The sequence below is a fragment of the Notechis scutatus genome, chromosome 6 (assembly GCF_049901735.1).
Source record: "Notechis scutatus isolate UNSWTSFEM ecotype Mainland chromosome 6, rNotScu1.2, whole genome shotgun sequence".
NCBI classification, from domain to species: Eukaryota; Metazoa; Chordata; class Lepidosauria; order Squamata; family Elapidae; genus Notechis; species Notechis scutatus.
The window spans coordinates 48,113,226-48,128,131 of record NC_142014.1 but is presented as its reverse complement, the minus strand read 5'-3'; the positions used below and the strand labels follow the sequence as shown (position 1 = coordinate 48,128,131).

The 14,906-nt window shown below is 33.6% G+C and overlaps 1 protein-coding gene across 18 annotated transcripts in view; it reads left to right on the top strand.

Moving 5' to 3' along the window:
- The window catches only part of ANKS1B (ankyrin repeat and sterile alpha motif domain containing 1B), a 280,349-nt gene that overhangs the window by 744 nt on the left and 264,699 nt on the right, over positions 1-14,906 (top strand). For all 18 annotated transcript variants that reach the window (XR_015750096.1, XM_087968144.1, XM_087968143.1 and 15 more), the window contains exon 2: positions 13,726-13,806. Coding sequence is in view for 17 of the 18 variants with exons in the window: in XM_087968144.1 (XP_087824270.1) it covers positions 13,726-13,806 (81 nt within the window). In the remaining variant the exon portion in view is untranslated. The remainder of the gene's footprint in view (positions 1-13,725; positions 13,807-14,906) is intronic.

The following is a 14,906-nucleotide window of genomic DNA, read 5'->3' as shown; positions in this document are numbered from 1 at the left end:
GGGTACCTTTCCCACCAGGACTGGGATAGTAACCTTCTCGTTGTTATCATCATCTTCATCATCTTCCTCTTCATTCTGGTCTTTTTATTATTCATAGTAACCAAAAAAACCCAAAAACCTATGTGTCTTCTGAGCATGTTCAGGTGTGGAAAGAGGTTTGTGTCATTACCTATGATGACATTAAGGCAGTAGTCTTTGGGTTTCTTTTTGCCAATGCGTCAGAAAGTATTTGATTTGGTGGGTTTCTTTCACTGATACGTTACTTTAGCATGTATTGGGCACTCTAATGTACACATTGATATTATTCCTTTCATTTAAAATAAATCTCTATGAACACTCCTCCCCCCCACCCAAAAAAAAAACACCCCAATCTCCCTGTTCATGTAGGACTGCCAGATCTGGGCTGCAAAACTCTGGTTGATTTCAAGATAAAGGACATAAAGGTTTTCTGTACCCGCTTTCTGCCATCTAGAAGTCATCCAGTTTTTTGCAGGCCTGATATCTAAGTATTTGTACCTGTAGCACATTCTGTGCTAATGGCATTTCCAGGATAAATCAGCCATATGATGTGGCATATTGTGAAAACATTTGAACTCTCAACTGAGAGGCTGCCTCTGAAAAATGATGTACATTGTGTGCAGCAGGTGATCAAGATTTCTAGAGCTATGCAGAACTGGATTAGTAAGCATTTTTAGAAGGAGGCAACAAACTTTTAATTCAGAAAGACTTTATATAACATGCAGGGCTATGTTAATATCACCCATTAATAATATAATGCTAAATATACTGTTGATAAATCATTTTTATAGATGTTTAATTAGCCAAAAGATTTCAGGATACTTTAAAAAAATTAGAGTTATATTAATGTTATGATATATTTATCTAACATCACAACAAATAAAAATATTTTGAAGTAATGAAAATTGTTTTAGTAATAGGTAAAAAGAGCATTTAGTTTTCAAGGATTCTTTGCATTTTGTCAACCTGTCCCTATCTCTACAAATACAATGTTTAAAATGGTTTTTAATTGTTTCATTTTTAATTATAAGAAGTAGTATTTAGTTAGCTATGCAATTTTTCAGTGGCAATAGCAGAATTTTTCTTAGCATACATGTAGCATGTTATAGAGTAACTTTAATACAATATGTAACCTAAGTAAAAAGGTAATATAATGTAATTTAAATACAATTTGAATTTATTTGTAGCATTTGTGTTTGTATGTGCACATCTACAATTTTTATATTAATGTTCCTCATTTCATAGTAACTCATCTTTACTGTAATTATTATTGGTATAAGATTTTCTTGAGTATAACAGTCTAATGATTGCTGTACAAATCTTTTAGTTCATATATTCAAAGATTGAAGAAATATATTTTTACAAACTTTGTGTAACTTGCTATTATAGAAAAGTGATGATTAATAAATGTAGAAAAATATTTTATTTAATGTAGGCATTTTTAATTAAACCCTCAAAAAGGTTTTGTTAAATTAAATAATTATATGTTCTCTCCTTTGGCATTTCAAAGCAAAGTATAACATAAACTTCACAAATTTATATTTCTAAATATGTTTGTGTATTTAAAAAAACTAAGTATTCAGATAATAGTATAGCAAATATATATTCCAAGATCAACGTTAGGCAGTGTTGTATTGTTGTAGTTATAGTGTTATAGGCAGTGTTGTATTACACTGTTAGGCAGTATAACTTATCAGTTAATTAGAATATGTATTGATATAAAAGTGAATCATATTACGCATTAATTTAAATAAACTTTAATGGCTTTAATTTTCCTTGGTAATATCACTATTTTAGCAGGTTTGTCTTTTCAAGATCAAAAACAATTTACTTTAATGAAATGAAAAGATTTCAGCTGTGTCGATGAAGATTCTCGGTCATCCAGGTAGAGTTGTCTGAAGGTTGAATCACTGCAACTGGACTAATTTTTTTTTTTTGTCAGTTTGAGAGATGTTTCATTGCCTATCCAGGCAGCTTCCTCCATCAAAGCAAGACAGTTGAGCAGCGAGTTGTTGGAATGTACCAACTCCTGCCACACCAACCTCAGGGGTTTCTTTCCCAAAGGGAAGGTAAAGATTTTTTTCAACACGCTTTGGTGGAAATCCCTGAGGAGTTGGCACATTCCAACAACTCTCTGCGCAAGTATCTTGTTCTAACTGAGAAGTTGTCTGGATGGGCAGTGAAACATCTTTCAAACTAACAACAAAAAATTAGTCCAGTTGCAATGATTCAACCTTCAGACAACTTCAAACAACCTACAGATTTCAGCTATATATTTGAATATTGACATCCATGGAAAAATCAAGAGGGAATATAATATATTTCCTTTTCTACTGAAGTCAGGTTCTGCTGTAAGTAAAAATGAATAAAGCCAGTTATTTTGAATACAAAATGCCTTACATCAAACATTTTTTAAAAAGTTAAAAATGCCTTTACCAAGAGGTTTTGATTTATTTATTTTATTTAGTGTAGGCAAATACATGGACTTATAGAGGTTCAAATGTCCAGTCCATTCAAGGACAGGGTGGTCTATATTGAAAATATTAGACATTGGGCTGGTGTAAGCTCTTGATGGACATTTGGACACAATGTGATGGATATTTGTCGAGGAGCACCACAGTCACACTGAGGGGTAGAGAGAAGACCCCACTTAAACAATGAGTCCTGGCAGATACCACGTAGGGTACAGATCCTGCTCAGAGTTGACCAATGCTAGCGAGGAAGGTCAAAACCTGACACCTTTTTTGATTTTGGGAACCTATGAAACATTAGGAGCTATTGATCTATGGAATACAGATTATGTCACTGGAAGGATAGGACAGAAAATTAAAAGCTGATCAGATTGGCTTGCTCAGTTCACTAGCAGCTGATAGTATAAATTCTGGAAATGGGAATGATAATAATACCACAAGATTAAAAAAAATCCTTTCTGAAGGTTAATGAAGTTTAAGCAGGGTGAAATTAAAGGGGAGGCACTTTTTTTTTCCTTTCTCAAGACTCTCAGTACTTTTTGCTATACACAGAACAATCAGCTCCAAAACAGAATTCTTAACTGTTATTTAGTGTTCCACAGGTAGACTTCAGTTGAAGTTTTATGCCTTTGCAAGGAAAAAAAGTAGATGTTTCTGCATCTCATGGATTTAGCAAAAATTACTGGTTGTGCACTCTAAATGGTGTATATCAGGGGTGTCAAACTCAATTTCATTGAGGGCCATAAGAGGGTTGTGTTTGACCTTGGGGATGAGGGGTGGCATGAATGGACAGGGCCAGCTCAAAGTCACTCATGTTGGGGGCATCTGTGGTGGCCCAAGTGCTCTGCCAGCGAAAGCTGGCTCCTGAGCTCAGTTTTCAGCTACGATGGCCTCCTGCAACTCTCTGCCAGGGAAAACAGAGCTCGGGAGGGCTGCATGTGACCCTCCTGAGCTCTGTTTTTGCCAGCAGAAGCACCGTGGGCCAATCTGTTTCCAGGGCAGCTGTGCGGGCCAATTCTAAGCACCCTGTGGGAAGAATCTGGTCCCCAAGCCTTGAGTTTGACACCTCTGGTATATATCAACCCTATAGCATAGCCTGTAAAAGTTGAGAAAAATGCTAATTTATTCCAAGTACTATCTTACTTTTCAATGAAAGAAAATTACACAATGCCCTGCTCATGGAAATAACTGATGTGAGAAATATTACACATGAAAGTGTATAGCTAAATATATGTCTCCTGTATTTTAATAAACAATTGAACCATCCGTTTTCTTCTTTATAATGAATTTTTAGATATGTTGTATGGAAAATACGTTGCATGAAGCATTACATTTTCAGAAGGCACAGAAACAATCCAGATTAGTTTTGAGGATTACATTCCTAGTCCTGCTTAAATCTTCTTTGAAATTTCATAAGATATTCCTTAAATTAATAGTATATTCTATTGTTATAAAAGAGTTTCTTGGTCATATTTGTACGGTATGGCAAGGTTGAACAGCCTTATTCTTAAGATTGCTGATCCTTTTAAAGATAAAATGCTGATCAGTTCTCAAGGCCGCCTGAAAAAGTGAAGTTATTAGTAGCCTTTAGGGTTAGGGGAGAGAGGAAAGAAGAAAAAAAGAGAAATCTTACAGACAACGTTTTGTGTCCTACCCTTTTTTTATATCTTGTGATAGGAGGAACTTGCAGCAGCCACTCCCTGATCATCCAAATTGGTTGGACTGAATGTATCTGGGAAAGGTGCTTTTTTTAAAAAAAAAAAAAATACCCTGGTTCAACACCACATATATGGGGATTTATAGGCAGTGACCAACACCTTGAGCTGTACTTAAAATACTAATAATCACTGCAGTTTCTGAATGGTATAATGTAGGCATTCCAAGACTGCTCAGTATGCACTTAGACTGCTGCATTTTAGACTAGTTGAAGTCTCTGATAGTCCTCAAGGAAAGTCCCGTATAGAGTGAGTTGGAAGCCTAGTAATCCAGTTATGAGATTAGAAAGATATTTGTGAGGGTTCTCAATGTATCCTGTTCAAATTAGACCAGCATGGATGTACCTACCAGAGGGAGGCAAAAGCCCTCTGGGTCAAAACTTCGATTTGCTCTTTCTGAGAGCACAATCCCATTGAAAATGAGTTGGTATTATGGAATCAACAGGCTTCTGAATTAACAGTCATTCCATTTTGCTTGAGTCTAAACCTGTTTCTCTTTGAGTCTAACAGTGTCCAGGCACCGAGAAAGGATTTCTATTGCAACCTCTCTTTCTTTGGTGACCTACACCAATGGTACATCATTTTATAAACACTCTCTTAAAGATTATAACAATGTACATTTCAGTTCTTTCAAAGTTTCAGCTCAAATTTTTTATCCCACTTTATCATACTCAACTTGGAATGGTATGTGAGAAAGACCTTGAGAAACAAGGTGAGATGCTACTCAGGGAACAATCTGATAAGAGAGGATATAGCCTGCAGCAGCCTAATGGATGGGGAAAGAGGCTCAGAAGGGTCATTCCTAACTTTTCAGACTAAAGGAAAAGGCAAGAGATTTGTAGCGTCAGATTTGCAAGGTTCTGTTAATATAGTCTTATAATAAAGTGGAAGTAGCTCAAATGGCCTATTTCCTGACTAGCTAGGAAGGCTCACACTTGTTGTTCTGTTTCAAATTTCAGTGGAAATTTATATATTTTAGAAATTACAGGCTCATCATTTGTACATAATTGCATTTCAGACTTAGTCTTACAATGTTCAAAACCATAAACTTGTCTATTTTAAATCTTTCTAATAACTGTAAATAAACCATTAGCAAGTACATAATCAGATTTTCTCTTGATTCCATGTTGTATTTCCATATGTGTTTGCCTATTGTCTATAAAATGCTTTTTGTGCTGAGCTGCAAAGGTGTCCTTAGATACAACCTGGATGTGTATTCATATTCCCAATATGGCATGTCTAACATAATACTTTTTTAAAACTAAAATAAAAAATAGAAAAAAGTAAGACTATTGTAAAGAAAGCAAGAAAATTAAAAGAATTGATTTCCCTCTTCATAATAACAAGCATAAACAATTTTACCTCTCTTAAAATACAACAAATGATGTCTTCTTTTCATATTTATTTATTTATAAATAAATCAATAAAACCTTGTTTAGTCCTGGTGAGCAGAACTCAAATAATGTCCTAGAACTAGATTTCTTTTAGGTTTTTTTTTTTGCCTTTTTCTCACAAAATTCTTCAAAACTTTAAGAAATCTGTTTTGTAAATTCATTATAAGAAAGTTATCCAGATCTCCTTTTTGGTTTGTTGATATTATCTGGTTTCATTTGTGTACCCAGTGTAGCATATCCTTCCACATCATTTCTGTATTTCATCAGTTTTAAATCTACTTTCAAATCAGTTCTAGCCCTATCCAGTAAAACATGCCCCTCCTTTATACCATTTTCCAATGGTATAATGGCAGACACTCTTAAAATTAACTTCGGATCATTTATTCACAAATATCCTTCAATATGTCCAATACGCTCAGTCATTCAAGACAAGGTCATCTCATGGTTGGACTATTGCTCTATTGTTCATGGAGCTATCCTTGAAGAGTATCTGGAAGCTTCATCTGTATGGCCCATGTTACATCACTATTCTGCAAGCTGCACTGCTTTCTGGGTCCAATTTGTTACTTATCACCTTTAAAGCTCTCCATGACATGGGCTAAGATTATCCGAAGAACCTCTCCCGTGCCAGCAGACGAGGCATGTTGTGGACCCCATTGGGCAACTGTTAGGGTCCAGGAGAAGAGCCTTTTTTGCTGTGGCACCCATCCTCTGGAATATTGTGCTTCCCAAGGTGAGATCTATACCCACCCTTTTGGCCCGACTCTGCCAACTAACCTGGGACCACAAAAGGGAAGTGGCATCCTGGAGTTGGTTAATAAATTAGCAATAGCAAAAGGACTTAGACTTATATAGTGCTCCAGAGTGCTTTACAGCACTCTGAAAAATTTACATCATCAGTATATTGCCCTCAACAATGAGTCCCCATTTTACTGACCTCAGGAGGATGGAAGGCTGAGTTAACCTTGAGCCATCAAAATCAAATTCCTGGCAATGAGCAGAGTTAACTTTCCAAAATTAGTGTTCTAATTGCCCTTTTTCAGATTATTCCAAGAATATTTTTTTTAATCCTTAAAATTGGATAATGTCCTCCTTTCACTAAGGACTGAAGTGTAGTAAAACTTGCTGTTATGGAGTTTCCTAATATCTGAAAAATAGTTAACAGGCAATTTCTGAAATGATTAAGGAAGGAAGTATGTGGACTCAGAATTTATAAAGGTACAGACTGCATTTTGGTCAAAGATGACAACCTCTCATCTTCCAGAGCAATAAACCTGCTAGAGACCACTGTTTTACGGTCTCCTTATTGGGAATAGCTGTCTGGGGCATTTGTGGGTGATCCCAAGTCCTTTCTTTATCCAGAGAAGAATCCCAAAAAATGTTCTTGTCTATTTAGGCTGACCACGAAGTACTTAATTTCTTTACAAGGAAACCCTAACAGTTTATATTATCATGTTTGTTATCAGTACTATGATACCACAGGATCTTAAAATTGTGGTTGCATTTGTGTATGTTAGAGAAACTGTTATTACTTCTTTGCATGACTGTGAGGTCTAAGGTCTATGAACAATTCAGATTTAAGTGATAAAGAGAAGAGATAAAGGTCTATAAATTTAGAAAAATGTAACAAAATTAAAGTCTTAAGAGAGATTGAAGGGGTGGGTATATTTAATCTTGAGAAAAGATAACTGAGACAGATTATAACAGTGCTTTCAAATGCCTTAAAACTGTCCATCCATCAATCCATCATTCCAGAGATTTTAAAAAAATGTTTTTATTACAGATTATGGTGAGGGTAACAGTTATATGGTATTTATATACAGTAAATCAAGGGTAGTCCTTTAACATATTATTAAATCTGGACTATATAGAGACATACTTCTCCATCTTTTTCCATTTTTTAAAATATAATGGTATTTCAAAGAGCAGTACAATTGTTGAATATATTCTTTGACAGCTCGAGCTTGTTTTCTTTATGTCTATGTTGTTTAATTAACTTTGCTGAATTCTAGGCTCAAATAAGATATTAATTCCATATTTCTGGAATGTAATTCACCATTCCATTTACAACTTTTTATTTCCCAAGGAGAAATACAACTTCAGTGTTTTATTATATATGATTACCTGATGCTAAATGTATCCCTTAACAGGGCTAGATACAATGAGTCAGAGCACTATTAAATCTTCTACGCGTCCCCTCCAAACTGATAGCCATTCTTCTTAAACATTATTTGGGGGAAGGCAATAGACACAGAACAACACCTTCAGATGAAATTACTTCATCCTTTGCTCATAAAAAGTATATTTAACATCTCTTAAAACTTGTTTCACACAATACATACACACACCATGCCTGTGAAGCTGTTGGAGCATCTGAACTATGTTGTTCATACTGTTAGGGAAAAAATTCTAAGTTACATTCAAAACTTAAATTCTTAAATAATTATTACTAACCAATTGATTCATTGTATTAATTGGCCCAGAAGTTCCAATAAAACATTTCTGTGACCTTCAAATTAGATTTACTTTACAATATCAGTTTCTCATGTAAATCTAGCTGAAAGTTTAACTGCTTTCTAATTCATGCCCAGTTATGCCTAGCTGGAGGAATCAGACTTTGTTCATTATAAATTGACAGAATTTCAGACAGGTTTACTCTTTTAAATGAGCCCTAAAAGAGTAATAATAGCTTTTAAAATTCATTACACATCAATATAGAAGTTAAAATAAAAGCCAAATGATAAAGCTGAAAATCTGGTGAATGTAATTCATCATTCTCATATGAATTCTCTTTAGCCAGAAAAGATTGGGAATTTATTCTGACGTTAAAAAAATCTTTAATACTTTATCAATCTGTGCCAAATTTAAATCATACTTAAATCTTTTCTAAAAACTATTGTTTTTTTAAAAAGTGAATAAATAAATAAAAACTACAGATATATGTCTATAAATTGACAGAGTAATTACTAAGATTGTACAGTTAGTATTCAGAGTATTTAGATATTAATCATCTAAAACTAAATTATTTTAACAATGTGTACGTATTTAAAACTCTGAGCTAAGTGCTTGAATTCTTCACTATTGTTTAAAAATGTAAAAAGAAAAAACCCATTGAAAAAATATAGATAAATATTATTCCATCTCCTCATAATTCAGAACAGTGTAGAGGCTCAAAGATAATTTTAACCAATGATTTAATCCAAATTTAAGCAATGGTTTAAATCCATATAAGTATTTAGGCAATTTTAATTCAAAATTTTGAGGTATTTCAGGGAAATATAAAGTGTAAAATCCACTTATTGATGGTAAGTTACAATAAAAGAGAATATATGTAGCTCAAGGCTGAACTGTGGATTGTCAATACTCTCTGAGCTCAGAGAGCACCAAGGACCCCATAATCTGAGGGTATTTATAATCCCAGTGGAAGCAAATTATATTTCTTCCAATTAATGGTATATCCTAAATATTATTGTACAATTTCACTACTTGGTTACGATACTGTATTTGTGTTTTCGTGCAAGGAAGAGAATTACAAGTCAAAATAGATGAGGAATTGGTAGGGAAACACGTATTTGTTTTGCATGAATTTAAATCCCTGGGACTGATGGTTTGCATTCTAGAATGCTAAAGTAATTGATGGATATGATCATAGAACCACTGGCTGTAATCTTTGAAAATCCATGGGAACAATTATGTGCCAAAGAAGGTATAATAACTTTTTTTGAAAAGGAAGAAAAAGTAGGAGCTAGGAAACTACAGACTAATTCTCTTGAGATCAGTACCTGGAAAAATTCTAGAAAAGAGTAACAAGGGAACAAAGTGATTGCTAGAAGCCAGCGTAATTAGCAGATCATTGGAGGTCCATTACCAGAAATAAAATATTTAGGGAAGTACTATGGAAGAGATCAGAAAAAATGTGAACACGGAAGATAATAGTAGAACAGTAGAACAAAATAATAGTAGAACAGTAGGTGAAACTCAGATAATAATTGGGCATAAGGAAACAGCTCATATGAACAACAAAAATGATAATTTAGAAGAAATAAAAACAGAAAAGATCCAGCACTGAAACAACCTATGAATTGACCCTCTGTCAAGGGCTTTGCCTAGATCTGGCATGGCCTGTCCTAATTCTATTCAGGTGGCTCCATATTTTTCGGAGCAACTTGGAAGTGATTTTGTTTGATCTGTATGATTTGTTTGGTTATGGTTATTAAAGGTTGCCCATTTTAATTGCCAATTCTTCATCTAAATTGTAAATCTCTGGTATGTTATCCCAGATTTGTTTCCTAGATTTAAGCCTGGTACAAGTTAGAGAGTTTAATATTTTGCGTATCAGTAAATATCTAGGAACTGTTAGCCTGGTTATCTTATTCCCCTCTTGAACTGTTTGTTGTTGTCACCTAAAATCAAGAGGGAAAGAAAAAAAAAACATGGATCCATGCAGATTTCAGTGGATTTAAGAATTCCAGATACTATTCTCACTGGGTTATTAAGATGAAAATCAGTCTTGTTGGTATGACATCTTGTTCCCCATACAAGTGCCCAGTGTTCAGTGACAGAGTATACAAATGATCATGTCACTATACGTAATGTCTTTGCTTGAACTCCCCAGCCTGTTCCTGCAATTTTCTTAATCAAATTATTCCTGGTTTTCAATTTTTGTCTGATTACTTCAAGGTGTTTTTCAAATATGAGGGATCAGTCAAAGATTATTCCAAGATATTCCAGTTGTATTTTATCCTCTTGCCATAGCAATATACATTTAACTTTTTCTTTGCTGTTGCTTAGATGGAATTGCTTAGATGGAAGGCACATACTTTGATTTTATTTATGTTAGGGCACAATCCCCAGGTTTCATAATATTGGCTTAGGGTTTTAATGTAAGGATTAAAATAGCATCTATCCAAAAGACCAAGACCAAGCAATAATTAGGAAAATTGAAAAGTCATAAAATGGGGCAAAATTCTCTTAACAATTTTCTCACTTAGCAATGTAAATTTTGGGCTCAATTGTGGTTGTAAGTTGAGGACTACCTGTACTTTAGTAGAAATGCAATAGAAATTTTATAAAATGAAAAATGAAACAAAAAGGAAGCAATCTAATTTTGGAAAGATGTATGGGAAACTCAAAAAGACTAATAAAATGCTGGATGGATAAAGGAATTTGAAGATGAATTAACTAAAAATCAAATGGGAAACTAATAATTGCAGAAATAGTTAAAATGGAGTAAAAAGGATTAAAAACTGGACATCTCCTGGAAAGCATCAGTTGAATGGCTTTTTTTTTCAAATAGCTTACCTCAAATTACAGCTAAACAATTTAATGAAGTATTACATAAAGAAGACACCAATTGTGTAATAACTGGCAAAACATATCTCATTCAAAAAGACCTACCATAGAGAAAGGGACAACACCAGGAAATTATGCTTGCCTACAATGTTTAAACTACTCACAGGCATAGTGGGCAACATCCAAGATTATATTAGAAGAAAATAACATCCAGTAGAACAGAAAGGAAATAAATGAAAAACTGAATGAAAAACTGCTGGTGACCTTATACCACTGCACCATAGAGAGCATTTTAACATACTGCACCTCTGTATGGTTTGCCAATTGCACAGTGGTAGATAGGAAAGCACTCCAGAAGGTTAATGTCATTGCCCAAAAGATCATTGGTTGCCCTCTCCCCTCTTTGAAAGAGCTTTATAGCTCCCGCTACCTTAAGAAAGTTCAAAACATTCTCAAAGATCCATCTCATCCTGGGAACCCCTTTTTTGGACTATTACCATCTGGCAGGTGGTACAGAATAATAAAAACAAGGAGAAATAGACTGAAAAACAGCTTCTATCCCAGGGCAGCAGCTCTTTTGAATTCTGCTGTGTAGTGCAGTATTGATGCAGTGTCGGGGGTTTTCAGTTCAATGTGTGGAGGGTGAAGGATGTGTGTTTGTGTTTATTTTCATGGTCATGGTCATGGTCATGATGTGCACTGAAGATGGTGTTTGATTTCATTGTACGAGGTGCAATGACTATAAAGTAAACTAAAAGGAAAAATTGAGGCACAAAGGACAAACTTTTAATTGATAAAATAATTTTACAAAAGCTGAAAAACCAAGTTACATATCTTTCGAATTGGTAATAAAAGGACATTTGATTCATTACACAAAATTTGATACATCAAATGTTTGAAACAACTGATGTCAGTAAAAACATTAAAATATAGAAAAAACAATGAGGCTATAGAAGACAGAATTCGTGGTTGGAAATGAAAATGTGGGTCTGTCAACATCAAGAGAGGGATCTTATGGGGTGACTCATTTTCACCCTTATTATTTGTCATTGTATGAACCCACTTTCAGTGAGTTTGAAGAAAACAACTTTTGGCTATCAAATAACAAAAAAATGCTAATAAAATGCCAAATTTGCTTCATATAAATGAGCTGAAGTTTATGGGAAATCAGAAATTGAAATGCAGTCATTGACAAATACAATAAGAATTTTTAGCATAGATACAATAATGGAATTTGTCCTAGAGAAATGTGCTATAATAGCAATAAACTGGGATAAAATCGGTAAGAGTAATGGAAATGAAATACCAAGAGGCCAAACTAACAGGAGCCATTAGAATGAAACCTACAAGTATCTAGACATTTTACACTTGGATTACATCAAACACTGATAAGTTAAAAATGTGACTAGTTAAAGAATAAACCCAAAGAGAGAAATATTTATTAAAGACAAAATTGGATAGTGAAAAGCTATTATTACCTGGGCCATAGCTGTTTTACGTTACTGGCAGCGCTTTCAGTCTATTCTGGTAAATCATGGAAGACATTCTTTCTATTAGAAATTGTAGTTGTTTACTCTAGTCTAAAGTTAACTTTATAGTTGAGAAACTAGACTACTTTATATAGGAAAGTCATGGTAGAACATTTCTGAGATAAAAGCCCTTTTGTTAGAATGTTATTTATTATTTGCATTGCTTCTTGTTTCTGACTAAATTTTTGGTTTTTGTTTAAATAATCTATACATAATTCAGGATGGAATAGGTTCCTTCAAGCTATTATCCCAGTTCTGTCTTTTCCCTGATTAAACCTGCCCCTTTTTATCTGTTAGACCTCAATCAGAAACTGTATATGAAACTCTATATGAAAAATAGTGGCTTTTCTCTCAATCACTACAGCATCGTTGTTTAACACTTGGGATAATTTGCTAAAGTTTCATGTTAACTACCACGAAATCCCACTCCTTCTCTTATTAGTTGTATTTGAGGTAGAATTGGGGGGGGGGGGGAACTAATCAGGTTGTACAAACTTAATAATTTGTAGTGAATTTCATATACTGTATAAAGAGGGATATGGAAAAAGAAGGGAGGTAAGCTGCAGGAAGAAAGAACTCTTAGTTCCAACTCATGCAAAACGCAGATGTAACAAGCTTACCAATAATAACTAAATAAATATGAACATTGTATTGTAATTAAATGTTTTACCAGCAATCTGTCATCCGAATTGCTAACTCTTTTCTATTCAGAACCTTTCTCCCCTATTCTTGGTAAAGGAGAAAAAGTAATAATAATTCCTTAGTAATTATAAAGGAACACAGGAGTTTTTCCTATACTGTAAAGCAGAGCCCAGTATTCTTGAGAAAAGAGTTTCATTCCTCTTTATTTATTCCTGTTCAACAAATTTCTTCCATTTACACTCTGGGATACAAAGTATGTATTTTAGGTAGGAACTTGAAAATTAGTCAGATTTTCTGAGAATGGCAATTTTTTCACCTGAGGTTGCCATCAGTATGAAAGTTTCGATATATAAACTAGTCATAGCTTGTTTTTAAGAGTTAAAATTAAAACTCTTTTACCTTTATAACAAATCTAATGTTTATTACTTGTTCTATATTAATCTTTAATTGTTTTAAAATGTTTGTACCTTTGTATTGTTGCAGTGGAATTTGTTCCTTATTTTCATACATAAAATAGTCATATCTTGTTTTAACTGTAAAAATTAAAACATTACTCTTTATAACAATTAAAATGTCATTGATTTGTTTCATAATAATATTTAATCCTTTATTAAATGTTAGTGACTTCATACTCTTATAATGGAATTTTGTTTTTTATTTTCAGCATCTGGCGAGGACCAAATATAAATTGCACAGATAGTTCAGGATACACTGCTTTACATCATGCAGCTTTGAATGGTCACAAGTAAGTGCTATATTACTATTATGTTGGAATTAGTTTGTATCGCATGTTTGTATTGATGCTAGGCTGCATAAAATCATCATATTTTTGTGTTTATGTTGATTTTAGCAGAATACTTATGCCAGTTGCAGCTGAAGAAACCTACCGTAGCAAGATCCAATCCAATGATTAGTGAAGTTCTATATAGTGGCTTTTTAATGAACAACATACAAATAACATATAGATATGAACTAAGATTGTTGAATCAGTAAGTTTTTAGATTTTAAACTTACATTTTTTATAACTGACAGGATAGAACTTCTTTGAAACAAAATAAATTTCTAATTTTATTTTAAATAATAGTAAAAAGTCTTATTTCTAAAAAAAAATTATCTCAATAATCTTCAATCTTACATTGACATTTTTATATAACCTTCTGCAGTGGATAATAGTTAGACAACACAGCTGCCATTGAGGAAAAAAAGATTTGTGAGGGCCATTCTTCAACCTAATGGATGGATTGTACTAGTATGAAAGTGGAGAAATATGATATTGTTTTATGATTTCTGGAATTCTGGGTGGCTTCCCATTAGCTCTTGATACCATTAAGTGTTTGTTGTCCTGGACTAATTTTTTAAAATATATTTCAACTCGGCTATTTTGTGATGATTGTTGCTTTGGATGGGTGAGTATTAGGTTTCAACAGCGAGTGTTAGGTGATCAGTGCCCTCCTCATGTCTTCCTGAAGTACTTCTGGTCTTTTTTCATTATATCTGTGGATTTGCAAATATACTAGAATTGTAAAAGCTTCTTTCACCCTATATATTTTGTTATGCACTAATAGCATAACTGGGAACATTGTCTTGTTCATTAGTTGACATGATTAGTTGTCTTAGAATTTCATTACTATTTTCAAGCCCTCAGCAATTGCTCAGAATCAAGAAAGGTAGCTTTTCAGTGTCTTATTAACCCAGTTAATTGAAATAAAAAATAGGCTTTATTTTACAGGTGACCTCACACATTTATAGTAGAATTCCATTTATCTCTAAATTCATTACAATAGGGATGCCTCAGTCTTTTTGCTAATCATGTGTTGAAACTGCTGGATTTTATTTTCTTTTGAT